Source organism: Procambarus clarkii, chromosome 3 (assembly GCF_040958095.1).
Source record: "Procambarus clarkii isolate CNS0578487 chromosome 3, FALCON_Pclarkii_2.0, whole genome shotgun sequence".
Lineage (NCBI taxonomy): Eukaryota > Metazoa > Arthropoda > Malacostraca > Decapoda > Cambaridae > Procambarus > Procambarus clarkii.
This window is the reverse complement of record NC_091152.1, coordinates 14,912,230-14,939,729: the sequence shown is the minus strand read 5'-3', so window position 1 is coordinate 14,939,729 and position 27,500 is coordinate 14,912,230. Positions and strand designations below refer to the sequence as shown.

The 27,500-nt window shown below is 46.7% G+C and overlaps 2 protein-coding genes across 2 annotated transcripts in view; both read right to left on the bottom strand.

Annotated features, from left to right (window-relative positions):
* Positions 1–1,009, bottom strand: part of LOC138368348 (uncharacterized) — a 1,230-nt gene extending 221 nt beyond the window's left edge. The window contains exon 1 of the mRNA XM_069330880.1: positions 1–1,009. This exon is cut by the window's left edge and continues 221 nt beyond it. Coding sequence (XP_069186981.1) covers positions 1–1,009 — 1,009 coding nt within the window.
* A 6,578-nt stretch (positions 1,010–7,587) lies between these two features.
* Positions 7,588–27,500, bottom strand: part of LOC138368342 (ninein-like) — a 24,778-nt gene continuing 4,865 nt past the window's right edge. Inside the window, exons 2-3 of the mRNA XM_069330870.1 lie at positions 23,685–23,813; positions 7,588–9,294 (exon numbers count right to left, since the gene is read on the bottom strand). Coding sequence (XP_069186971.1) covers positions 7,588–9,294; positions 23,685–23,813 — 1,836 coding nt within the window. The remainder of the gene's footprint in view (positions 9,295–23,684; positions 23,814–27,500) is intronic.

The window sequence follows — 27,500 nt, the reverse complement described above, 5'->3', positions numbered from 1 at the left end:
GAGTGTTGCCACGGTTGCTGGGAGGAGTGTTGCCACGGGTGCTGGGAGGAGTGTTGCCACAGGTGCTGGGAGGAGAGTTGCCACGGGTGCTGGGAGGAGTGTTGCCACGGGTGCTGGGAGGAGTGTTGCCACAGGTGCTGGGAGGAGTATTGCCACGGGTGCTGGGAGGAGTGTTGCCACGGGTGCTGGGAGGAGTGTTGCCACGGGTGCTGGGAGGAGTGTTGCCACGGGTGCTGGGAGGAGTGTTGCCACAGGTACTGGGAGGAGTGTTGCCACGGGTGCTGGGAGGAGTGTTGCCACAGGTGCTGGGAGGAGTGTTGCCACGGGTGCGGGGAGGAGTGTTACCACGGGTGCTGGGAGGAGTGTTGCCACGGGTGCTGGGAGGAGTGTTGCCACAGGTGCTGGGAGGAGTGTTGCCACGGGTGCTGGGAGGAGTGTTGCCACAGGTGCTGGGAGGAGTGTTGCCACGGTTGCTGGGAGGAGTGTTGCCACAGGTGCTGGGAGGAGTGTTGCCACGGGTGCTGGGAGGAGTGTTGCCACGGGTGCTGGGAGGAGTGTTGCCACGGGTGCTGGGAGGAGTGTTGCCACGGGTGCTGGGAGGAGTGTTGCCACGGGTGCTGGGAGGAGTGTTGCCACGGGTGCTGGGAGGAGTGTTGCCACGGGTGCTGGGAGGAGTGTTGCCACGGGTGCTGGGAGGAGTGTTGCCACGGGTGCTGGGAGGAGTGTTGCCACGGGTGCTGGGAGAAGTGTTGCCACGGGTGCTGGGAGGAGTGTTGCCACGGGTGCTGGGAGGAGTGTTGCCACGGGTGCTGGGAGGAGTGTTGCAACGGGTGCTGGGAGGAGTGTTGCCACGGGTGCTGGGAGGAGTGTTGCCACGGGTGCTGGGAGGAGTGTTGCCACGGGTGCTGGGAGAAGTGTTGCCACGGGTGCTGGGAGGAGTGTTGCCACGGGTGCTGGGAGGAGTGTTGCCACGGGTGCTGGGAGAGAAGCGTCGCCTGGGGCTGGCCATCGCGTTATCTTGGTGATTTACTGGGCGACCGTCCTCCATTGCTCGCTATCTTGCTTACCAGTGTCCCCTCTCTTCCCTTCCATCCCTCTATCCCTCCCTTCCCTTACCTTCTCCCTCCTTTAACCCCATTCTCTCCTTCATTGAATCCTTCAGGTTATCTTTCGCTCTAATCCTCCTTCCCTCTCTACTTTTCATCCATTTCTTCATTTCGTTTTGCCTTCCATCCATCTTTTGCTCATTTACTCCATCAATATCTCCCATTCTCACACCTCTCTTGCTTCAGTCATCTTCAAGATGTCTTCAAAATCATATTTTTCCTCGAATCTCGATATACCCCATTCTCCCATTTCCCCCTATTCATCCACCCTATCTTTGCCTCCTTTCATACCTTCCCTACTCACCTCTCCCCTTCTCTAAATGTCGGCCTCTTTCCTCTCCCCTTCTGTCTCCCCTTCCTTGTCCACCGCCTCTTCCTTCCTTCTCCTCTCCCTTCTCCCAATCAACTGTTCCTCTTCCCTCCACTATCACTCTCGTACACCAATGTCAGTAATGATCGTCCCAGGTCACTTCTGTACACCAAGACCGTCTAATTTCTGTAGTAAATCTGCCACCATATTTCTCGCCATTACTTCCTGTGCTTAACTCTGAGTGCAACTTTTTATTTATTTACCTTCACATTGTCGGGGTCTAGCACCTGAGCTCTGGTGTTCCTAGAGCTTATTAGATGTGCACCACTATTACGTAATAGAGGCGTCATGGCAGGGCTCTATTTGGCTAGACTCTTGAGGTGTCGAATGAAGGCGTGGCATCGTCTTAAGTGAACGAACACGTACAAGATGCTGTGTCGAGGACTGACGCATGAGCCTGGCCTCGACCACACCTCCGGGGAGGACTGACGCATGAGCCTGGCCTCGACCACACCTCCGGAGAGGACTGACGCGTGAGGCTGGCCTCGACCAAACCTCCGGGGAGGACTGACGCATGAGCCTGGCCTCGACCACACCTCCGGGGAGGACTGTCACGTGAGGCTGGCCTCGACCACACCTCCGGGGAGGACTGACGCATGAGGCTGGCCTCGACCACACCTCCGGGGAGGACTGACGCATGAGCCTGGCCTCGACCACACCTGCAGTGTAAAGCTTCCTGGAGATAACATGTCATTGGTTGCAAGAACTCCGTGACGGTGTTTCCCGTGACGGTGTCACGGTATCTGGTACTGAGTGGAGCATAACAGTACGGTGTGCTCCACCGTGCTTTCCTTCCTGGAGTGCCTTCTCATTCACACGCTCCTCCTCCATATCACCATACCGTCTCCCCTCATCTTCACCATACGGCATTCACCGTTATGCCCTCACCATAACACTACACTATACTACTCTCCCCGCTCCTATCTTGCTAATGTCCTCCCAAAGCGCATTTACTCTCCACAACTCCATACAGTTCATGAGGACAATATGTACCCCAACTCTCTCTCTCTCTCTCTCTCTCTCTCTCTCTCTCTCTCTCTCTCTCTCTCTCTCTCTCTCTCTCTCTCTCTCTCTCTCTCTCACCCAACCACTTGGGGTGGACGGTAGAGCGACGGTCGCGCTTCATGCAGATCGGGGTTCAATCCCCGACCGTCCAAGTGGTTGGGGCACCATTCCTTTCCCCCGTCCCATCTCAAATCCTTATCCTGACCCCTTCCCAATGCTATATAGTCGTAATGGCTTGGCGCTTTTCCTTGATAATTCCTTCCTTCTCTCTCTCTCACTGAGCATTACCCCTCCCCCATCTCCACTCCCTCTCACCATGTCCTCACACTCCCTCATTACTCTCCTCCCCATGATCTCCACCTACGTCCATCTTCCTAAGATCTTATCCAACCAAATGATCAGTTGAAGTCAGATTAGAACCGATTAAGAGAGAATCTGTTAAATCCATCAGGAGATAAATTGGCGACGAGGGAGGCTCATGTCCCAGCGAGATCAAATGTTGTCGACTTCGGGGATTTCTGAGAGTTTACGACCTGCTCCTGAGCGATGAGGTTTTCTCGTCTTGAAGTGACCATGATGCACTCCTGTCAGGGTCTGATGGCTGCTTGAGAGTGATTCACCCTTTTTTGACGACCTGCAGGGATGACTCAGTGGGCGTGGCTTATGTCACCAGACGACCTGTAGTACCAGGGGTTTGGCTGTGATTTATTCCCAGGTTATTGTGTTACAACCACACTAGGTGCTGGTATTCCTACAACCACACTAGGTGCTGGTATCCCTACAACCACACTAGGTGCTGGTATTCCTACAACCACACTAGGTGCTGGTATCCCTACAACCACACTAGGTGCTGGTATCCCTACAACCACACTAGGTGCTGGTATTCCTACAACCACACTAGGTGCTGGTATCCCTACAACCACACTAGGTGCTGGTATTCCTACAACCACACTAGGTGCTGGTATTCCTACAACCACACTAGGTGCTGGTATCCCTACAACCACACTAGGTGCTGGTATCCCTACAACCACCCACAAGGTGCTGGTATTCCTACAACCACACTAGGTGGTGGTATCCCTACAACCACACAAGGTGCTGGTATCCCTACAACCACACAAGGTGCTGGTATCCCTACAACCACACTAGGTGCTGGTATTCCTACAACCACACAAGGTGCTGGTATTCCTACAACCACACTAGGTGCTGGTATCCCTACAACCACACTAGGTGCTGGTATTCCTACAACCACACTAGGTGCTGGTATTCCTACAACCACACTAGGTGCTGGTATCCCTACAACCACCCACAAGGTGCTGGTATTCCTACAACCACACTAGGTGGTGGTATCCCTACAACCACACAAGGTGCTGGTATCCCTACAACCACCCACAAGGTGCTGGTATTCCTACAACCACACTAGGTGGTGGTATCCCTACAACCACACAAGGTGCTGGTATCCCTACAACCACACAAGGTGCTGGTATCCCTACAACCACACTAGGTGCTGGTATTCCTACAACCACACTAGGTGCTGGTATTCCTACAACCACACTAGGTGCTGGTATCCCTACAACCACACAAGGTGCTGGTATCCCTACAACCACACTAGGTGCTGGTATCCCTACAACCACCCACTGAGTGATGATAACGCTCTCCGATGATAACTAGGTGAGGTGATGACAAGTGAACACAGTGTGTGCACCCGGAGTGAGTCCGCGTCACACAAGTGTCTGTCACCTCCGGGGCAGCCATTGGCTGATACAGTAATTCCTATTAAATGGTCCCCGTCAATACATCTCTTAATATCCTGGCTTATTACACTAGTTAATAGTGATCACTAGTGAGACTTAACTCCAGGGACTTGCCTTCTAGTTTTAAGCCAGGTGATAGCAGGTAATGGTGCACAACTCTGCAACTGTTTAAGTGTTCAGAGTTGAGCAATAAGGCAATAACACGCCCTGGAGAAATAGCCACTCAGCTTCGGGGTAATTATCAGTATCGTCCACAGAATCGTTGAGTAAAAAGATCACACTTAAGACTATACTTTTACCTGTTGCGCTGGACCAAGGCTTTTAGGGGTCTCCAGCACCGATGTTAACACCCAAGACAATGTCGCATAGTTACACACTACATGTAAAGAATATATACTTAGTAATAACAACATGCGAGCTTAGATATCTTACGCTCAGTATATTAGATAACTCGCTATTACCTCCTTAAAATATAGATCTCTACGCTCAGAGTACCTGGACCAAGAATATCTGTGTTCAGTCGTGATAATCCTGCCACCAAACTTTACCGTGGCTTAACCGTCTCAACCAAATGTCCTATGTTATCAAGAGTGACTGGCTCAACAACAGACAGGGATAATTAAGGTGACTTATTAACTGGGAGTACTAGACTGGTCGAACACTCGTGAGACTGATGACCCCAACAAGTTGTTTGCTTCGAATCTTCGGGAATGTGTGTCACTAAACTGCTTTAGAAGTGGCGGATACAATTTTTTGTTTAGTCCAATCTGATTGGTTCCTATCACTCGTACTGGTCTATAGAACCAAAGAGAGTTTCCTCCCCTTGGTTGAGGGGAAATTAGTTTCCTCTCCTGAAGAAAAACCAGGACCCCAAACACCGAACTTCCCTCACCGCTGATGACCCGAAACTCTTCACGCCTCCGCTTCTTTTATTTGAGTTCTTTAATGTAGAATATCGCACTGTGTCGTCTGGAAACCCCATCCTCTTGGACCGGTCGACTCAGCGATAGTCTCCTTTATTGCAGGACTGGGGTTCGATCCTCGATGGTACAATTGGTTGGCCACTGTTCCTTCATCTTCTCAACAACAATCTCCCCACCATTACCTCTCCTCCTCTTGCTCCTTAGCCTTTCCTCTTCCATCTTTTATTCTCTCCTCCTCCTCCTCCTCCTCTTCCTCCTTTTGAGTATTTCCCTCGTTATTCTTTCGTCGTGCTGCTGCTCACGATGGGGAAAAGCAGTTTACGAGAAGAGTGTTTGGAGGGAGTTGTTATATGGAGGTGGCCAGTGTGTGTGATGTGTGGTTACTCTCAGGCTCCAGTGGCATGGCCTGGCCACCCATACCACCACTGGTCACACCACCACCACCACCGGCCACACCACCACCACCGGCCACATCACCACCACCACAGATCATCACCACTATTGCTAGCCCAACCACTTCTCCGGGATCACTTATTACCCCCCCCCCCCCCCTCCCCCGCCTCCCTCACCGCCAAACACGAAGCGTCTGGGCCATCAGTGGCCGCTGCCGGAATGGACCAAATTGGTATATTGTGGTATATTTTTCTTACATTGACCATATGGAGAAATACCCGTCTCGCTGTATTGCAGAGGGAGGCCGGGAGAGGGCGAGTCTTGGCCCTCCGGAAAGTAGATTCAATTTTCCGCCAAAATAGCGTTACCGAGAAAGGTTTCGTTCATGTGTGAAGGGGGAAGCTCTGATAGAGGCTCTCTCTCTGCTCGACGTTTGTGCCTTAATGTCCAGAATGTTTTTTTTTTTTTATTGACAATACCCTCTAACCCTCGGTGGCATTCAACCGCGCCGTCAAATAGGAACTTTCTTTTATTACAAAACCTCCTCTTATTGGCGTTTGATGCGTCCAGTTTATGGTCAGCACCGTTTTCGGTTTTTTACCCCCCACAGAAAATGGGAGATGGTGAAATTATTCCACACGAAGAAAGAAAAAATACATGGAAAAATTATCTTTATTGCTACCATTTTCCATTCCAACTTCCTGCATGAGTCTAATTTGATGGTGAACTGTAAGTCAGGCCAGTCCTGGTGGTCATCACCCAAGTCGTTGAGGTCGTTGGTGGCCATTGGTGGTCGCTGGGATGGTCTAGGACCCGAGGGTCGCCGGGGGTCACTGATGGTCATACGAGGTCTCCAGATCGTTGAGAGCCTCTCTGGGGTCGCTGCAGGTCGATGGGTGTCCCTAAATGTCGGCGGGGATCCTTTGGTGACTAATTGGACGTCCATACTTCTTGAGATCCCTGAGAGTCATTGCACGTTGTCTAAAGAGACAACCTGCTGTTCAGAGTAGCTGAAGGGTCGCTTTGGAGCGTTAGAATTGTCGGAGAGTCGCTGAACGCTCTTAAGTCTTAGTTGGGGAGGTCACTGTAGGTAGCTAAATGGCGTTGAGGGCTGTTGGCTGTCCCCTAAGAAAAGCTGAAGGTCGCTGAAAGGAGCTTGGGATCACTGAGAACTTCTGGGGTTCCGTGTTCGCTTGAGCTAGTTTGAGTTGCTGGAGGTCTCTGGCGGTGGAGGTCGATGATGGCTGCTGAGAGATCATTGTTGCTGATGGTCGTTGGCGTCACTGTATGTCTTGCTGATGGACACTGGTAGTCCCTGGTGGCCGCTGGTAGTCCCTGGTGGCCGCTGGTAGTCCCTGGTGGCCGCTGGTAGTCTCTGGTGGCCGCTGGTAGTCCCTGGTAGCCCCTGGTAGTTCCTAGTGGCCGCTGGTCGTTCCTGGTGGCCGCAGGTAATCCATGGTGGCCGCTGGTAGTCTCTGGTAGCCGCTGGTAGTCTCTGGTGGCCCCTGGTAGTTCCTAGTGGCCGCTGGTAGTCCCTGGTGGCCGCTGGTTGTCCCTGGTGGCCGCTGGTAGTCATGCTAGTTTCTGTTGATGACTGGTAGTCGCTGGTGAACAGTGATAACAGTTGGTACACTTCGCTGGGGTATCTTGAGGTTGGCGAAGGTCGCTGTGAGTCACTGGAAGTTGACGGAGTGTTGTGGAAGATCGTCGAGGAGTCGCCGGGGCGCGCCAGGAGCCGCTAGGGATGCCACGGGCAGATGAAGGCCTAACGAAGGTCTCTTGAGGTCATTCACTTGGAGTGGACGGTAGAGCGACGGTCTCGCTTCATGCAGGTCGGCGTTCAATCCCCGACCGTCCAAGTGGTTGGGCACCATTCCTTCCCCCCGTCCCATCCCAAATCCTTATCCTGACCCCTTCCCAGTGCTATATAGTCGTAATGGCTTGGCGCTTTCCCCCTGATACTTGCCTTGAGGTCATTCGTATTTGATGGTTGGGCAATGGACCTGGAGGTTGGGGGGGGGGGGATCACTTAAGGTTCTTTAGCACCGCTGGAGGTCACTTAAGGTTGCCTGGCACCGCTGGAGGTCACTTAAGATTGCCTGGCACCGCTGGAGGTCACTTAAGATTGCCTGGCACCGCTGGAGGTCACTTAAGGTTGCCTGGCACCGCTGGAGGTCACTTAAGATTGCCTGGCACCGCTGGAGGTCACTTAAGATTGCCTGGCACCGCTGGAGGTCACTTAAGGTTGCCTGGCACCGCTGGAGGTCACTTAAGGTTGCCTGGCACCGCTGGAGGTCACTTAAGGTTGCCTGGCACCGCTGGAGGTCACTTAAGGTTGCCTGGCACCGCTGGAGGTCACTTAAGATTGCCTGGCACCGCTGGAGGTCACTTAAGGTTGCCTGGCACCGCTGGAGGTCACTTAAGGTTGCCTGGCACCGCTGGAGGTCACTTAAGATTGCCTGGCACCGCTGGAGGTCACTTAAGGTTGCCTGGCACCGCTGGAGGTCACTTAAGGTTGCCTGGCACCGCTGGAGGTCACTTAAGATTGCCTGGCACCGCTGGAGGTCACTTAAGGTTGTCTGGCACCGCTGGAGGTCACTTAAGATTGCCTGGCACCGCTGGAGGTCACTTAAGGTTGCCTGGCACCGCTGGAGGTCACTTAAGATTGCCTGGCACCGCTGGAGGTCACTTAAGGTTGCCTGGCACCGCTGGAGGTCACTTAAGATTGCCTGGCACCGCTGGAGGTCACTTAAGGTTGCCTGGCACCGCTGGAGGTCACTTAAGATTGCCTGGCACCGCTGGAGGTCACTTAAGGTTGCCTGGCACCGCTGGAGGTCACTTAAGATTGCCTGGCACCGCTGGAGGTCACTTAAGGTTGCCTGGCACCGCTGGAGGTCACTTAAGGTTGCCTGGCACCGCTGGAGGTCACTTAAGGTTGCCTGGCACCGCTGGAGGTCACTTAAGATTGCCTGGCACCGCTGGAGGTCACTTAAGGTTGCCTGGCACCGCTGGAGGTCACTTAAGGTTGCCTGGCACCGCTGGAGGTCACTTAAGATTGCCTGGCACCGCTGGAGGTCACTTAAGGTTGTCTGGCACCGCTGGAGGTCACTTAAGATTGCCTGGCACCGCTGGAGGTCACTTAAGGTTGCCTGGCACCGCTGGAGGTCACTTAAGATTGCCTGGCACCGCTGGAGGTCACTTAAGGTTGCCTGGCACCGCTGGAGGTCACTTAAGATTGCCTGGCACCGCTGGAGGTCACTTAAGGTTGCCTGGCACCGCTGGAGGTCACTTAAGATTGCCTGGCACCGCTGGAGGTCACTTAAGGTTGTCTGGCACCGCTGGAGGTCACTTAAGGTTGCCTGGTACCGCTGGAGGTCACTTAAGATTGCCTGGCACCGCTGGAGGTCACTTAAGATTGCCTGGCACCGCTGGAGGTCACTTAAGGTTGTCTGGCACCGCTGGAGATCACTTAAGGTTGCCTGGCACCGCTGGAGGTCACTTAAGGTTGCCTGGCACCGCTGGAGGTCACTTAAGGTTGCCTGGCACCGCTGGAGGTCACTGAAATTTCGCCGGGGATTTATTTTATGATGATCAGAAGTTGCTGAAGGCTGACTATGTCGTTGGAGATCAACGCGTTGTCGGAAACGCTGCGGCTCATTACAGGTGTGTGGGGAACTTTGGCCGGGGGTCGTAGGAAGTTTAATTTGCTCGGGGTCAATGTGTAATGCTTGGTGATGCTGTCGCTGCTACGAGTTACTCCAGTTTACTAAAGATTTCTGGAAGATTGGTGTAGTAGAACTTCAGTAGAACTTCGGTTCTACTGAAGGTAAGTTCAGTAGAACTTCAGTTTCAACCCTTTTACACCTGTCGTAGCTCAGTCGATTAAGGCAGTGTCTGGGATGCTCCCTGACGCAGGTTCGAATCCTCGTCACGGCCCTTGTGGATTTGTTCATTGGTGTAGTATCATTGAAGATTACTTGATGGTACTGCTGATGGCCGGGGGTCTGTGTTGCTGGAAACTGATGGTAGAGGCTAGCATCGTTCATAAATGTTAATTGTTGGTTGAAGTCATTTGGGTAAATGAAAGACTCATTTAAGGTCTTTGGAGATTACTACTTGTCACTTGAGACGCTGAGGGAGTGTGTGATGGGGGGGGGGGGGGTCACTGGTTAACACTTGGGATTGTTGAATGGTCACTGAGGAGTGCTGAACACCGCTGAGGGTAGTTAATGGTCACTGAGGAGTGCTGAACACCGCTGAGGGTAGTTAATGGTCACTGAGGAGTGCTGAACACCGCTGAGGGTAGTTAATGGTCACTGAGGAGTGCTGAACACCGCTGAGGGTAGTTAATGGTCACTGAGGAGTGCTGAACACCGCTGAGGGTAGTTAATGGTCACTGAGGAGTGCTGAACACCGCTGAGGGTAGTTAATGGTCACTGAGGAGTGCTGAACACCGCTGAGGGTAGTTAATGGTCACTGAGGAGTGCTGAACACCGCTGAGGGTAGTTAATGGTCACTGAGGAGTGCTGAACACCGCTGAGGGTAGTTAATGGTGGCAGCTGGAGGTTATCAGTTAACTGGAGGTCACTGGTGCTCTCCGAGGGTAGGTAATTGTACCAATAGATCGCTGAAATTCTACAGTGTCTTCTGTGGTTCTCCAGAAGTGTTCTGGTCGCTTAAGGCAACTACTTGACGAAGGGACGATGTCGCTATATGACACTACAGAACCCCCTGGTGTTCCTGTGAGTGAATATGGAGAGTACCTGTGTGTTTGGAATTTCCCTGTAGACTCGGGGTGGGGGTGGGGGGAGGGGGGTGGTAAGAGGACCCAGGAAGCTGCAGTAGAGCCCTGGGGCCAGATTCACGAAGCAGTTACGCAAGCACTTACGAACCTGTTTATCTTTTCTCAAACTTTGGCGGTTTTGTGTACAATTATTAAACAGTTAATGAGCTCCGAAGCACCAGGAGGCTGTTTATAACAATAACAACAGTTGAATGGGAAGTTTTCATGCTTGTAATCTGTTTAATAAATGTAACCAAAGCCGTCAAAGATTGAGGAAAGGTGTACACGTTCGTAAGTATTTGCGTAATTGCTTCGTGAATCTGGCCCCTGGGCACGTCCGTGGGTGCTGATGGCTGCTGAAAGTAGTCTGGTGGTGCTAGGAGTGTAGGTGCTGCTGCTGCTGCCCGTAGATACTGGTCTGTTAATCCCTTTAAACCGTTTTCAACTTCGTGTTGTGCTTGCTAGGTGTGGGTACCACGCTGGAGCTGCATACTCCAGGATTGGTCTTATATATTTGGTATTGACGCCCTTGCTAAGGCTGCAGTAAATAAAGACAGTATTGAATGGAATCTTGAGTTATCAAATAGGTCCCTTAAAAGTGTCATTAGACGAGAACTCCTAGATGGATTTGAAGAAAGTAGAACAGTGCAAACTGGAACTAGTAGGTCCATTGTTCATCACAATGAAATGTGTGAAGTAAAACATGTGTATGGGGCAAGTAACAAAGTCAGTAGACTAACAGATGTTGTCACAGCTCGTATAAGACTTGGCTACAAGTATCTCTGGCAGTTCGGCTTGTATAGGGATCTAGATGAAGTAAAGTGTAAAGTGTGTGGACATAGGCAGGGACACACACTCGAACACTATATCTTGGATTGTTGTAAGGTTGAGCCTTTTAGAGATAAGTCTAAGCTCACTCTGTATGATATGGCAACCTATCTTATTACCATGGATAAATTACCTGAAATCCTTGCACTGTCCCCACATTTTGCTTCCAGTAGATGAACGACATATGAGATTCAGAAACAAGTAGTGTATTGTGAGGACTAATAATAAACAGAAGCTCTCCTATGACTCTGTAATATCCCCATTGGCCAAACTATTATGTATTAACGATAAAACCTACCATTAATGTATGATGACTTACTGTAAATATGTAGCTCTTGTAATAGCACTTTCTCTGTAACTAGCTGACATTGTATCTATAAGGTGTGAAGGATTGAAGAAATTGTTTATGTAATAATCTAAGATGAGGTCTGATAAAGACCTTTTGTGCCCTCTGTAATGCTTTTGCGCTACCGCTCACAGGATGAGTATGGGGTGCACAATAAACTAGCCGCCTTCGGCGGCAACAATCAATATTTGGTATTCAAAGTTCTATTCAAAGTTCTGATTCCTTTCTCAAGTTTCTAAAGGCACTTGTGATGTTAGCCAGCCTCGCATACGCCGCTGATGGTATCAACGCCTAGCTCCTTCTCACTGTTCATTTCATCAAAGATTTCACCTACCATTTGGTATCTCGTGTCTCGCCTCCTGCCCCTTCCACCTAGTATCATTGATTTACATATTCTAGTAGCCATTTGTTGTTTTTCTCCGCGATAATCCTCCTCATAATCTTTGCGTCAGCAAATATTGAGAGAAATGTGTCCCTTTGTTTTAGTCAGGCTTGCAATAAGGTAATAAGGTCCTGCTGTTTCCCCAGTGACAATAGTCCTGTTCCAGATTTTGTTATAAATCATGTCAGTACGGCGTTGTCCTAGACAGTGGCGGGCTCTCAGTAGCCGCTTCCCTATACTAAACGTACACGCTGTTATCCTAGCGAACTATCTTACAATAGTTTAAGTCAAGTATGTATTTAGGTGGCTCAATCTTTCTTGCGTCTATGGCTGAGATTGGCCACCTGGAGCCCCCGAGGGCGGACCTGGCCCGCGGGCCAAAATTATCCGACCCGCAGTCCCCTAAGATATCATATCTGCTTTGGCAGCGGTGTCAAGAAAAGAATTTTGTTGGGTTTTGAAGGCGAACTAGAAGAAATGTCAGCGGATCCGAATTTTTAAAGAAAGATCACTGCAAAAGTTTGCAGTGTGTGAGGGATGAGTGAGGTGCACGCGAGATAACTCAGGTTTGTCAAGGACGAGTAAAGTGCTAGAGAGATGAGTGAGATGAGTAAGAGATGAGTGAGGTGAGTAAGAGATGAGTGAGATGTATGAGAGATAAGTGAGGAATGTGGTTATCTTGAGGTTATCTTGAGATGATTTCGGGGCTTTTAGTGTCCCCGCGGCCCGGTCCTCGACCAGGCCTCCACCCCCAGGAAGCAGCCCGTGACAGCTGACTAACTCCCAGGTACCTATTTACTGCTAGGTAACAGGGGCATTCAGGGTGAAAGAAACTTTGCCCATTTGAGAGATAAGTAAGAGATGAAATGCACGAAAAGCAAGTTAAGAACCAAAAATTACTGACAACCTGCTGCTTCTGTGCTCATCCAGCCTTGTACCTAAGGCTGACAAGTACTGTTAAACAGCTTCACATGTCACACTAACCTTGTCTCGGTTAATCAGTATGAACGTTACTTAAATAAAATAAACGAATTTGGTCTATGTGTTATTATTATTATTCGTACCTTCATATATTAAGTTATAAAATAGTCCAGTAGATGAATGCGGGTCGTCACGGGCTCACAACATTCCTGTTGACCCGCCAGAGGGAAATAGTTCCCCCCTCCCCCCTCCTTGGGTGTTTGTTGTTGTTGTTTAAGATTCGCTACCGGGAAGAAAAAGTTCCAGGTAGCACCGGCTATGGTGAGCCCGTAGTTCCCTCCTGGGGCCTGGAGGATGTCCACTGACTAAATATGAAACCATGTATGCTCAACTCTCCTTCCTCTGGGATTATAAAGGTTCTGGTGGGATAATTAGGGTCCTCCTGGAGTCATTGTGGTGTCCGGGTTGACTCAGTTGATAAGTGTGAGGACCTCGGGGCTAGTGTGAAGGTAGACACACCCTGCCATCTCTTCATGGACCTACATAGACCACATATTTTAATGTATTTTTATCGTGCTTTGCAAATTGTGATTGTATGTATATAAGTAAATACAGATTAAGATGCGCACGCACATATGCATATTCCAACCCATCCTCGTGTTCTCATAGTACCTATTTTGACGGTCGTCAGTAGTCACGAATTCGTACGTTCGTAGTTTTTAGATAGTAGTATACTGACTAGTAAGGAATTATTTAAAAATAAATGAAGCTAAAAAACAAACTTAAATATTCCTAGACCCTAGTATAGCACACATATGTACTATATTAGGCCTCAGATAACGTGTATTAGGCCTAGGGAGGTCAGGTTAGGTTAGTTTACTTTGTCAAAGCAACACAAGTAAAAAATAGTTTTCCAGTTTGTCGAACTCGATAGTGCCGATTTGTACTTTCTAATTTCGTTGTAGGTGGGTATATATACTCTGGTCGTCATGGTTACTATAAGTACTACCAGAACAGGAGGATGGACTGACACATTCACACACACTTGCACTTGTTTTCCTTTAGCCTTTGATTAACTTGTAATTAACACATATCGTCTGTGTTCACAGGTATGGAGAGTTGAGGATGGAAGTCGCACGGCTCAAGGTGAGGAGGCGCGTGTGCGCACGCGTGTGTCTGTATCGCCATAGTCAAGGGGCCAGATTCACGAAAGCACTTACGCAAACACTTTCGAACCTGTACATCTTTTCTCAATCATTGGCGGCTTTGTTTCCAATTATTAAACAGTTAATGAGCTCCGAAGCACCAGGAGGCTGTTTATAACAATAACAACAGTTAAATGGCAAGTTTTCATGATTGTAAACTGTTTAATAAATGTAACCAAAGCCGTCAAAGATTGAGGAAAGATGTACACGTTCGTAAGTGCTTGCGTAAGTGTTTTCGTGAATCTGGCCCCAGGTATCTGTACTCTGTCAAGGAGGACGAGTAAGTTTGGGTTGTCTGTATACTCGTGTCTATGTTGCCTCACAGTTTCACTTCCTACCACCGTCAGGAAAATGAATCTGACATTTGAAGACATTAATACGGAGGACTTTTTAAAAGTTCCAAAGTGGGACGCACAAAGGGAACCATTTCCAGCGCACTGAGCCTCAGGTCGTTATCTTGAGGTTATCTTGAGATGATTTCGGGGCTTTTTAGTGTCCCCGCGGCCCGGTCCTAGACCAGGCCTCCACCCCCAGGAAGCAGCCCGTGACAGCTGACTAACACCCAGGTACCTATTTACTGCTAGGTAACAGGGGCATTCAGGGTGAAAGAAACTTTGCCCATTTGTTTCTGCCTCGTGCGGGAATCGAACCCGCGCCACAGAATTACGAGTCCTGCGCGCTATCCACCAGGCTACGAGGTCAGCACACAATAGGAAACAATTGTTTACAGCGCCACGGCTTGATGTAGAGCTTGGGAATGTTATCAGGATGAATGGGTGACCTTCTGGCTCCTGGCAACATCATTCTCCCACAACCACTTCTCATACCTCATTGATCAAGAGTTATTAATCAAACGGTTGAAGTTATCTTATTAATCAAATGACAACGGTTGAAGTGATCTTATTAATCAAATGACAACGGTTGAAGTTATCTTATTAATCAAATGACAACGGTTGAAGTTATCTTATTAATCAAATGACAACGGTTGAAGTTATCTTATTAATCAAATGACAACGGTTGAAGTTATCTTATTAATCAAATGACAACGGTTGAAGTTATCTTATTAAACAAATGACAACGGTTGAAGTGATCTTATTAAACAAATGACATCGGTCATAACAATATAGTCCTTCCTCCTAAAATTGCTGTATTTACAGCAAATGTACTTTTGTAGCCGATAATGTTCACGTTTTGTACCATTAATGTTGAAGAGGGCTGGACAAAATGTTCCAAGACATATGCAGGCGACGAGTCACAATAACGTGGCTGAAGTATCGTCTTGAGAATGGTCCAGGACGGACCGAAACGTCGTCGTCGTCCCTTCACCTTCTAGTGTGTGGTCTGGTCAATCAAAAACATACTTAAGCATTCCTAAGCATATTACAGCGTGCGCGCGCACACACACAAACATGTGTGTGTGAGTATATATATATATATATATATATATATATATATATATATATATATATATATATATATATATATATATATATATATATATATATATATATATATAATATTTTGGTAGCAGTCTTTCCTGTAAACATATATTATTAAATATGACCGAAAAAGTAAGATTAATAATTCTAACACCAATTTTCTCAATATTTCTTATGGTTCTTTTCACTGTTGATGGTAATTGAAAAATCAGTTCTCCAAAATTCATTTTTATTTCTAGTCTGACGCGACACTTGAACGCGTTACGTAATTTCGTAATAATTATTACGAAACGCGTTCAAGTGTCGCGTCAGACTAGAAATAAAAATGAATTTTGGAGAACTGATTTTTCAATTACCATCGACAGTGAAAAGAACCATAAGAAATATTGAGAAAATTCGTGTTAGAATTATTAATCTTACTTTTTCGGTCATATTTAATATATATATATATATATATATATATATATATATATATATATATATATATGTATATATATATATATATATATATATATAAATGATCCAACTGAGGTATCGCGAAGGCTGTGCCCTGCAAGCAGGGTAATCTTAAGACAAGAGCGAGCAGACAGCGCTAACAGCCAGGGTGAACATTCATCTTGGTGACAATCCAGGCGTCAACAATAAATAAGAGGCGACCAGGCTCGCCAGAGCCCTCTAGCTGGGTATTGCCTCCACACGCCGCCCAAATTCAATAACATAGTGACCAAAATGCCTCTATTTCGACAGAGGGCTCACTGGAATCGTTGGCAGAATATCCCGGCGAAGCCGCGTCTCTCCTGCGAGTTGGATTTGATATGAATGAAACATCACGATTTTATGCTCGCTGCTCGTGGAGTCTGGACGTCCGAGGAGCCCCTAGGTCACAAGTTCTCGTTCACAACCACTATTTTTTAGTCTCCATGAAATCAGCGATTCTCAGGTAAGTTTACACATAGGAAATCATCGCATATAGAGGAAAACAGGCCCCTTAAGCTAAAGAATAAGTTAAGTATATGCTAAGAATGTGAATAAGGTAAAGTATTAGGGGGTCAGGGTGCTGGTCGCCTCCTGGCTCTGGGTGATGTGTATGGAAGAGGCTGGGAATATGAGAGTGAAAATGAATGAAGAAATGTCTTCCTCGATATTGGCTCCTGCTCCTTCCATCCCGAGTCTCCTCCTCCGCCATCGTCCTCTACAATGGAAAACTGGTTGAAAAACAGCAAGGGCTTATTCCACCTGAGATCTGTGTTATTTACACACACACATACGCACGCACGCACGCACGCACGCACGCACGCACGCACGCACGCGCACACACACACACACACACACACACACACACACACACACACACACACACACACACACACACACACACACACAAACACACACAAACACACGCACACACACGCACACGCACACACACACACACACACACACACACACACACACACACACACACACACACACACATACATTAGGGGCCTCGTAGCCTGGTGGATAGCGCGCAGGATTCGTAATTCTGTGGCGCGGGTTCGATTCCCACACGAGGCAGAAACAAATGGGCAAAGTTTCTTTCACCCTGAATGCCCCTGTTACTTAGCAGTAAATAGGTACCTGGGAGTTAGTCAGCTGTCACGGGCTGCTTCCTGGTGTGTGTGTGTGTGTGTGGTGGGGAAAAAAAAGTAGTTAGTAAACAGTTGATTGACAGTTGAGAGGTGGGCCGGAAGAGCAAAGCTCAACCCCCGCAAACACAACTAGGTGAATACACAGACAGACAGACAGACAGACACACACACACACACACACACACACACACACACACACACACACACACACACACACACACACACACACACACACTAAAATTGAATTGCGAATGACATCGCAAGCGAGGCAAAGACTCAACCTAAATTGCTGCACAGCCACATCAGGAGAAAACAACAGTAAAGGAACAGGTAATGAAACTGAGGATAGGGGCAGACAGATTCACTGCAAATGACAAGGAAGTGTGCGAGGAACTGCATAAGAAATTCCATAAGGTCTTCACATTAGAGCAAGTGGAAATTCCAGAGATAAGAGAGGGAATAGTTAACCAGGAACCACTAGAAGAGTTTGAGATTATCAGTGGGGATGTAAGGAAGCTCTTACTAGAGTTGGATGTGACAAAGGCTATAGGCCCGGATGGAATCTCCCCAAGGATACTAAAGGAAGGAGCAGAAGCACTGTGCCTGCCACTCTCCATGGTGTATAACAAATCACTGGTAACAGGGGAATTACCAAAAATTTGGAAGACTGCTAATATAGTCCCAATATACAAGAAGGGGGATAGACAGGAAGCACTGAACTACAGGCCAGTGTCCCTAACTTGCATACCATGCAAGCTGATGGAGAAGATTGTGCGAAAAAAAGCTTGTGGAATATCTGGAACGAAAGAACTTTGTAACACAGCATCAACATGGGTTCAGGGATGGCAAGTCCTGCCTCACAGGATTAATTGAATTCTATGACCAGGCAACAAAAATCAGGCAAGAAAGAGAGGGGTAGGCAGACTGCATATTTTTGGATTGCCGGAAAGCCTTTGACACAGTACCACACAAGAGGTCAGTGAAAAAGCTGGAGATGCAGGAAGGAGTGAAAGGGAAGGTACTCCATTGGATAAGAGAGTACCTAAGCAATAGAAGACAGCGAGTCACATTGAGGGGTGAGGCCTCAGATTGGCGAAACGTCACCAGTGGAGTCCCACAGGGTTCAGTCCTTGGACCTATACTGTTTCTGATAACTGTTAATGATCTCCCAGAGGGTATAGAATTATTCCTCTCATTGTTTGCTGATGATGAAAAGATTATGAGGAGGATTAAAACAGAGGATGATAGTAGGAGGCTACAAGATGACCTAGACTGAATGAATGGTCCAACAAATGGTTACTAAAGTTCAACCAGAGTTAATGCAAGGTCATGAAACTAGGCGGTGGAAACAGGAGGCCAGACACAGGATAACGAATGGGAAATGAAGTACTTCATGAAACGGACAGAGAGAAAGATGTAGGAGATGATATCACACCAAACCTGTCTCCTGAAGCCCACATAAAATAATTACATCTGCGACATACGCGAGGCTGGCTAACATCACAGCAGCCTTCAGGAACCTGTGTAAGGAATCATTCAGAACTTTCTATTCCACGTATGTAAGACCAATCCTGGAGTATGCGGCCCCAGCATGGAGCCCGAACCTTGTCATGCACAAGACGAAGCTGAAAAAAGTTCAGAGGTATGCCACTAGGCTAGTCCCAAAACTAAGAGGCATGAGTTACGAGGAAAGGCTGCGTGAAATGCACCTCACGACACTGGAAGACAGAAAAGTAAGAAGACATGATCACTACCTACAACATTCTCAGAGGAATTGACAGGGTAGATAAGGATAGACTTTTTAACACGGGTGGTACGCGAACAAGGGGACACAGGTGGAAACTGAGTACCAAAATTAGCCACAGGGACGTTAGAAAGAACTTTTTCAGTGTCAGAGTAGTTAACAGATTGAATGCATTAGGCAGTGATGTGATGGAGGCTGACTCCATACACAGTTTCAAATGTAGATATGATATAGCCCAGTAGGCTCAGGAATCTATACACCAGTAGATTGACAGTTGAGAGGCGGGACCAAAGAGCCAAATCTCAACCCCCGCAAGCACAATTAGGCGAGTATACACGTACGCGCTCACGCGCGTCAAGAAATGTTCACACGGAATAGTAACAAAACGAGGGGACATGGATGGAAGCTGGAAACTCAGATGAGTCACAGAGATGTTAGGAAGTTTTCTTTTAGCGTGAGAGTAGTGGGAAAATGGAATGCATTTAAGGAGCAGATTGTAGAAGCAAACTCTATTCATAATTTTAAAACTAGATATGATAGGGAAAGAGGACCGGAGTCATTGCTGTAAACAACCGAAGGCTCGAAAGGCGGGATCCAAGAGTCAAAGCTCGATCCTGCATCCTGTAGACATGATACAACACACAAGGTTCTGGAAATCTGTACACCAGTCGATTGAACGATAAGAGCGGAGGACAGGAGTTGAAGTTTCCTATCTCTCCCTTCCTGTATCTATATCTAGATATATATATCTACATCTTCAGATACCTTCTGCATCTGTATATGTATCTTCCTGTATCGTCGGACACACTTGTGCCGCCTCAGCTGTGTGTCACCACTAGCCGCCTGGGAGGTGTTCAGGGGGAGTATCCAAGACGGAGGTATCCAAGACCAACGTTCACATTGACACCAAGAAAGCCAAAACGGTGTGACCCACCCCACGTCTCAGGCTTCGTCTTCAAGCCCACCCTTGACGGTCAGGTTATCTTGAGATGATTTCGGGGCTTTTGTGTCCCCGCGGCCCTGTCCTCGACCAGGCCTCCACCCCCAGGAAGCAGCCCGTGACAGTTGACTAACACCCAGGTACCTATTTTACTGCTAGGTAACAGGGGCATAGGGTGAAAGAAACTCTGCCCATTGTTTCTCCCCGGCGCCTGGGATCGAACCCAGGACCACAGGATCACAAGTCCAACGTGCTGTCCGCTCGGCCGACCGGCTCCCTGTTCACCCTCAGGTATTTTCTGGGCAATCATTAAAGTCGTTTCTCCACCTTACAGCGAGACAAACTGCAAGTCAGTGATATCATCGTCACCTGGACCCAAACAATACAGGCTAGATAACACGTTATCTAATAAAACATTGAACATGGTGAAAAATAAACCCAATGGAATTCAGATAAAACACGACACACATTTGCAAAAGTGACAATCACCGTCAGAATTCATTATTATACAGTACTGTATCTTGCAACCCAATGATGGAATTGCAGCTACAGCCGTGAATACAGCAAATTAAGTTCCCTGAGGACTTGTAATTTGTTGCCGGGCGTATGAGAGGTCGTGTCGGGCCGCTCTCACTAAAACACTCCCAGCTGATGACTGTGTGATTAATAGCCTGTGGGACGGTGGGTGTGGGACGGGTGGGACGGTGGGTGTGGGACCACTTGTGGGACGGGTGGGTGTGGGACCACTTGTGGGACGGGTGGGTGTGGGATCTCTTGTGGGACGGTGGGTGTGGGACGGGTGGGCGTGGTACCGCTTGTGGGACGGGTGGGTGTGGGATCTCTTGTGGGACTGGTGGGTGTGGGATCACTTGTGGGACGGGTGGGTGTGGGATCTCTTGTGGGACTGGTGGGTGTGGGACCACTTGTGGGACGGGTGGGTGTGGGATCTCTTGTGGGACGGGTGGGTGTGGGACCACTTGTGGGACGGGTGGACTTGAGGTGTTTACTGTTACACTACATCAGTTCTGGAGAACCAGAGGGAATGACCAAGAATGTGACCAAAAATGAAAAGGGGGGAGGAAGAGACAGAAAAAGGAGAGACAAATAGAAATACAAAAAAATAAAGACCAGAAAAGACCACTTTCTAAAGTCCCATCGCGTTGCTTGATTTTTCTTGGCTATTGTACCTTTCATCTCACTTTTTGCTAACCAAGTTTGTGTTTTTGCTTACCCAATTTCAGTTTTATACCTCCCCTCGCCTCCACTCTGTAATTTCCTCTCCCTGTCTGCCCACAGGGGTGAATAATGATGCGGATAATCCAGACTTGATGGTATAATTACAGAGATTAGAGAAATCGTCAAGGAAATTAATCCCATTAGTATCATGGCGATTAAAAATGAGGTTGTGGGCGTCCTGTTGAGATAAGCTGCTCATCCCCATATACCCCCTCTCCCCCCACCGCCCCCCGCCCCGAGGGGGAGATAGGGGGGGCGAGGCAGGGTAGGTGGGGGTGAGGCAGGGAAGGTGGGGGGAGGCAGGAGAAAGTAGGCAAGAAAGATAATGAACTCCGTTTTCTGTTTTAAATGTAAATTTATATCTATTGTTTCACAATCAAAATTGTTCTTTCCAGAAGTTATTACACATATAACTTTGGAACTCCATTAGCCAATAAAGCATATATATTTGAAGTAAAACACGATGCAAAAAGGTTTCACTAATTAAACATTCTATAATTTATCCTCAGGCCTATAAGCTAAGTTCCTGGGCTACTTTGACCTATAATTTGATATAAAAGCTGTCAGTGTATCTCCTGAACTTAACACATAGTTGACAGATGTGTACACGTAGTTGACAGATGTGTACACTTAGTTGACAGATGTGTACACTTAGTTGACAGAGATGTGTACACAGTTGACAGAGATGTGTACACAGTTGACAGAGATGTGTACACAGTTGACAGAGATGTGTACACAGTTGACAGAGATGTGTACACATAGTTGACAGAGATGTGTACACATAGTTGACAGATGTGTACTCATAGTTGACAGAGATGTGTACACATAGTAAACAGAGATGTGTACACAGTTGACAGAGATGTGTACACATAGTTGACAGAGATGTGTACACATAGTTGACAGAGATGTGTACACATAGTTGACAGATGTGTACTCATAGTTGACAGAGATGTGTACACATAGTTGACAGAGATATGTATTACTCCCAGTTTAATATCATCAAAAGTTTAACATCAAAAGTTTAACCGCTACTCAAGTTACAATCCTGATTAATTTTGCATGTAATCCCGTTTCAAACTATTTCTTTGCGAATTCACATTGAACCGAAATGAATTTCCTCCTAGAACATAGAAATACTCTTGTTTTGAATTTCTTTAAAGTTTTTCTCGTGGAACAAATTGTACCAATCGGAGCCAGATCGGCGGCTGTATACACACAAGTTTGTGTTTTTTGTTGTAGCGGGTTTTTTCCTCAAGATTTACGCTGCAATTCCCGCCAGACATAACAGCAAACTGTGTCCTATAAAGGTAGAATGGGAGGTAGTTTTTATTCCATGAAGATGTAAAGAGCTCCCGGGTTGCCAACATCATGCGTCTTAACACCTGCGCCTCGTGACCGGCCAGAGCAAGTGTACCTGCTCATTGCAAATGATGATAGCGTGATGAATCTATAGATAAACATATAAGGCTATATGGTAAAATCGAAGCTGCGTCCCTGCACCTCTTGCCTCAGTTATGGAGTGATTTTCTGATTTTAAACAAGAAAATTTACTTTCTTGGTAAATTTGGCTGGAGATCGTCTTGAGATCGACTTGTGTCTTGAGATCGACTTGTCAAATCGATTGACAATCGACTTGAGAATGGTCCAGGACGGACTGAAACGCCGTCGTCTCTTCACCTTCTAGGATGTGGTCTGGTCCACATACTTTAGCCACGTTATTGTGACTTATCGCCTGTTAAGAAATTTTTTTCAAGACTTAATGTATTGTTTAACTTTTTGTAAAAAACAGGCATATGCACATTGAGTGATGAATGAGTGTGTAGTTAAAACATACATTTGACTGGTGTAATTGCTAAGGAATTTAAAGGTGTTGGCGCTGCAAATATTGTTAGAAAAATATTGGGGTTAGGAGAAAAATATTGAAGCTTTGGCTTCCATGGGTATCCCTAATCGTTTTAATGTGGTTCTGAAAAAGGTGATTAAAGTGGTTATTATCATTAAAGAGAGCTCACTCGGCTGTTTGAAAGGTTGTGTTTAGAAATGGTGGTAATTATTCTCGCTTATTCTTCCACAATGAAGGTCTTTGCCAGGCAGTCATTATAAGAGTTCACCAGCTAAGAATACATAATAATTATTTGTTCCTGGAAATACAAATTTTATTTGACAGATTTGTTTTGTAATGACAGATGGATAATGAAGCTGTCATATTTTGTCATGTCTAAATGAACTTAATTTGAAACTACAAAATAAAATTTTTTGACACTGAAGAAGTCAAGGAATTAGAAAATCAGTAGGATTTTTAGAAAATGGCTGCTGAGGAGGATTCAAACACACCCCCAAGCTAGCGCCCTAAACCACTACACCACGACATGCCTAAGGGCAATGCAACCTGGGATTCCAGTGATTTATTTTAAGAGTCCTGAGTTCAAGTTCAAGTAAGTTTATTGAGACAAGAAAAAAAAAATATATCTCAAAGGTATATAGTAGCTTAGGCTATTTCTACTACGGGCTCACCATAGCCCGTGCTGCTTGGAACTTTGTTCCAGGTAGCGAATCTTTTAACAACAACAACAACCCCGTGGAGGGTCCTGAGGCTTGCAGCATAATATTACCGTTGCATAATTTATTATATAATAATATAAATATTAATATAATATAATATAATATAAACCGTTGCATGTTACCCGAGACCACCTCGGGTAATAGTCTCGGACGATAACTGAGGAATTAGAACCCGTTCTATACCAGGTGATGAACGGGTTCCAATCCTCCTCGTGGCTCCTACTGATCTTCTCGTTGACTGCAGGTACAAACTGGAATATAAATACAATGCACTTTTAATGAATGAATGAAGTACAATATAGCTAAAATATATAACATTGAGAAGCAGTTGCAATATCCCAAAACTTTGGTGAATGTGTTGTTGTTTGAGCAAGCTAAACATACATTCTGGAATCATACTCCCAAAATTAAACCAGAACTTGGAAACTCGCGTCTTTTATAGTATTCTGAAGCACTAGCAAAACTTTCCTCAGCTCTGAACAACATTAATAATAATTCTGTGTTCAAAAAATAATAATACGATAAAGTTTATTTTGATAAATAACTTGCTCCCGTCTGCTGCAAGTTGTGAGTATTCAACCCGTTCTCGCATTTTCTTACAGTCAATATTGACTTATTAAATAGGTGCATATGTGACATACTAAACATACTAGTTTACCTTGAAAAGCTTCATAGAAAACACCGACCTTACCTAACCTTCTTAGTATGTTAAGATAAGCATCTTATTGCTTCGTAATTACGATTATTACTTAACCTATAACTATAATAAGTTAAGTAATAATTGTAATTACGAAGCAATAAGATGCTTATCTTAACATACTAAGAAGGTTAGGTAAGGTCGGTGTTTTCTATGAAGCTTTTCAAGGTAAACTAGTATGTTTAGTATGTCACAAATGCACGTATTTAATAAGTCAATATTGACTATACGAAAGTGCGAGAACGGGTTGGTGTATTCGATCCCCTACAATGATTGTACATTTGTGTACATCGGGCAAACATCCGTTGGAGGCCTGACAGCTGAGTGGACAGCGCTTCAGATTCGTAGTCCTGAGGTTCCAGGTTCGATCCCCTGGTGGAGGTGGAAACAAATGAACAGTTTCTTTCACCCTGATGTCCCTGTTAACCTAGCAGTAAATAGGTACCTGGGAGTCAGACAGCTGCTATGGGCTGCTTCCTGGCGGGGGGGGGGTGTAACAAAAAGAAGGCTTGGTCGAGGACCGGGCCGCGGGGACGCTAAGCCCCGAAATCATCTCAAGATAACGCCAATAAACATGTAAATAATTAAAATCACATTTATCACAACATTCTTACTCGATTGAAATGGCCCAGCAATCTAGTGCAACTTATTTATATTCCAATTAATGAGATAATTGTATTGACTTGAGAGGAGCAAAATGCATTGCCCAGTGCAATGCATTTTGTTGAGCGAAAATTGATCGAGTCAGCCATGATTACCCAATGTCCCAATAGTGTTGGCATGTACAAATTAGATCCACATTAAAGTTCCAATATTCCACGTCAGTTCACGGGAAGGTGGACCCTGGACCCTGGACCCTTGGACCCTGTGAAGCTCCCTTGATAAAGGGCATTTGGATAATATCCAGCCCTGAACGGTGTTGGTTAATTAGTTAATACAAAAATTTTCGCAGCCCTGAATAGTGTGGCTCTTGTCAATTGGTTAATAAGTTGGGATAATTCGCAGCCTTGTCAGGTATTTGGATTATTTAGTTTGGCAGCACAAAATAATGATGACCCCCATGGTGATGACCCCCATGGTGATGACCCCCATGGTGATGACCCCCATGGTGATGACCCCCATGGTGATGACCCCCATGGTGATAGCAATTTTGTTTTGTTTTACCAATTTCTGCGAATTAAGAATTGCTCATACTATATCATATGTTTGATTGATGGCTAATTAGTGTATTTAATTCCCCAACCTTGAAAATGATGGCTCGTGATGATAGGATATTAATAATGGTCATTCTTCCTCTATTTTCCAAAGTCTTTCCTTAGTATTTACCGTAGTTTTTTCCTATAGTATATTGGAAAATTTCCTTACCCCCAAATTAGAAACCTTCCGTATGAAGAGTGATTGACAATGCTAGATTTACATTCTCTAGAAAGGCGAAGAAGTAAGGGTGACATGATTGAGGTGAACAAATGGATGAGTGGGCATAACAAAGGGGATATTAATAGGAATTCAAAGTATCAACACATAATAGAACACGAAACTATGAATATAAATTGGATAAGTTTAGATTTAGTAAAGAACTGGGTTAATATCGGTTCGGTAACAGGGTTGTTGATTTGTCGACCAATTACCGTGTAACATAAGTCATAGGATCCCTCGACTGTTTCAAGCGTAGGTTAGGCATATATATGAATGAGTCGGAGTGGCTATAAATAGGGAGCTGCCACGTATGGGCCAATAGGCCTTTTGCAGTTTTTCATGATTCTTTTCTTATAAATAAATGGCTAAAAATCAAAACTAACCAATACATGACCTAAATCAAGCAATCCTTGTCCTGATATATACTTTTTTAGGCTTAATTTAACACATATATGTGGTATACTATGCCTAGGAAAATTTAGGTTTGGTTTTTGGGCCGTTTTCCATGCCCTCCACAACATACATGTTACATAACGGGAACTTTGTATGCACCAACAATCCACTTTTATACGTACGACCAAATAGTTGATGTTTACATTATGATTTTGGTGAGGGTTGAGTACGTGTCTTACATGGCACGGGTACACTGCCCTCTCCTGTGTCCTGGGCACGGGTACACTGCCCTCTCCTGTGTCCTGGGCACGGGTACACTGCCCTCTCCTGTGTCTAGGGCACGGGTACTCTACCCTCTCCTGTGTCTAGGGCACGGGTACACTGCCCTCACCTGTGTCTCACCTGTGTCTTGGGCACGGGTACACTGCTCTCACCTGTGTCTCACCTGTGTCTAGGGCACGGGTACACTGCCCTCACCTGTGTCTCACCTGTGTCTTGGGCACGGGTACACTACCCTTACCTGTGTCTTGGGCACGGGTACACTGCCCTCACCTGTGTCTTGGGCACGGGTACACTGCCCTCACCTGTGTCTCACCTGTGTCTTGGGCACGGGTACACTACCCTCACCTGTGTCTCACCTGTGTCTTGGGCACGGGTACACTACCCTTACCTGTGTCTTGGGCACGGGTACACTGCCCTCTCCTGTGTCTTGGGCACGGGTACACTACCCTCTCCTGTGTCTTGGGCACGGGTACACTGCCCTCTCCTGTGTCTTGGGCACAGACGCTACCCTTACCTGTGTCTTGGGCACGGACGCTACCCTTACCTGTGTCTTGGGCACGGACTCTACCCTTACCTGTGTCTTGGGCACGGACGCTACCCTTACCTGTGTCTTGGGCACGGACTCTACCTACCTCCTTGTTACGCCAAGGGTTTCTGACCAGGCCTCGTGATTGAGTAGGCTTGTCAATCAGGCTGTTAGATGCCGCTGTTCGCATTCTGATGAGTCACAGCCTGGTTCAGCGGGTACATTTCAGAGGTGTTCATCAAGTTCCTTTACGACAGACCGAAAGAGTGTCAGTTGAGTCTTAACACACACACAATGTATCCAGTTATGAATGCTGGCTTCCTCGAGGTAATTATATTTAATACATATGTATTCTACCTTCTAGAATATTACTCAATGTAGTATTTCGACGTGGCGAACTTTTATGAAGAGGAAAGACAAAAAAAACGTAAATGCTTAAGAATCAGGGGCCAGCAAGACAGGGAAATGGGGAATTTGTTCCTCAGTTGTTAAATGTTGGAGTGTGGCGGGTGAGGGAGTTAGTTATATACCTTACCTTGAGGTTACCTTGAGGTGCTTCCGGGGCTTAGTGTCCCCGCGGCCCGGTCGTCGACCAGGCCTCCTGGTTGCTGGACTGATCAACCA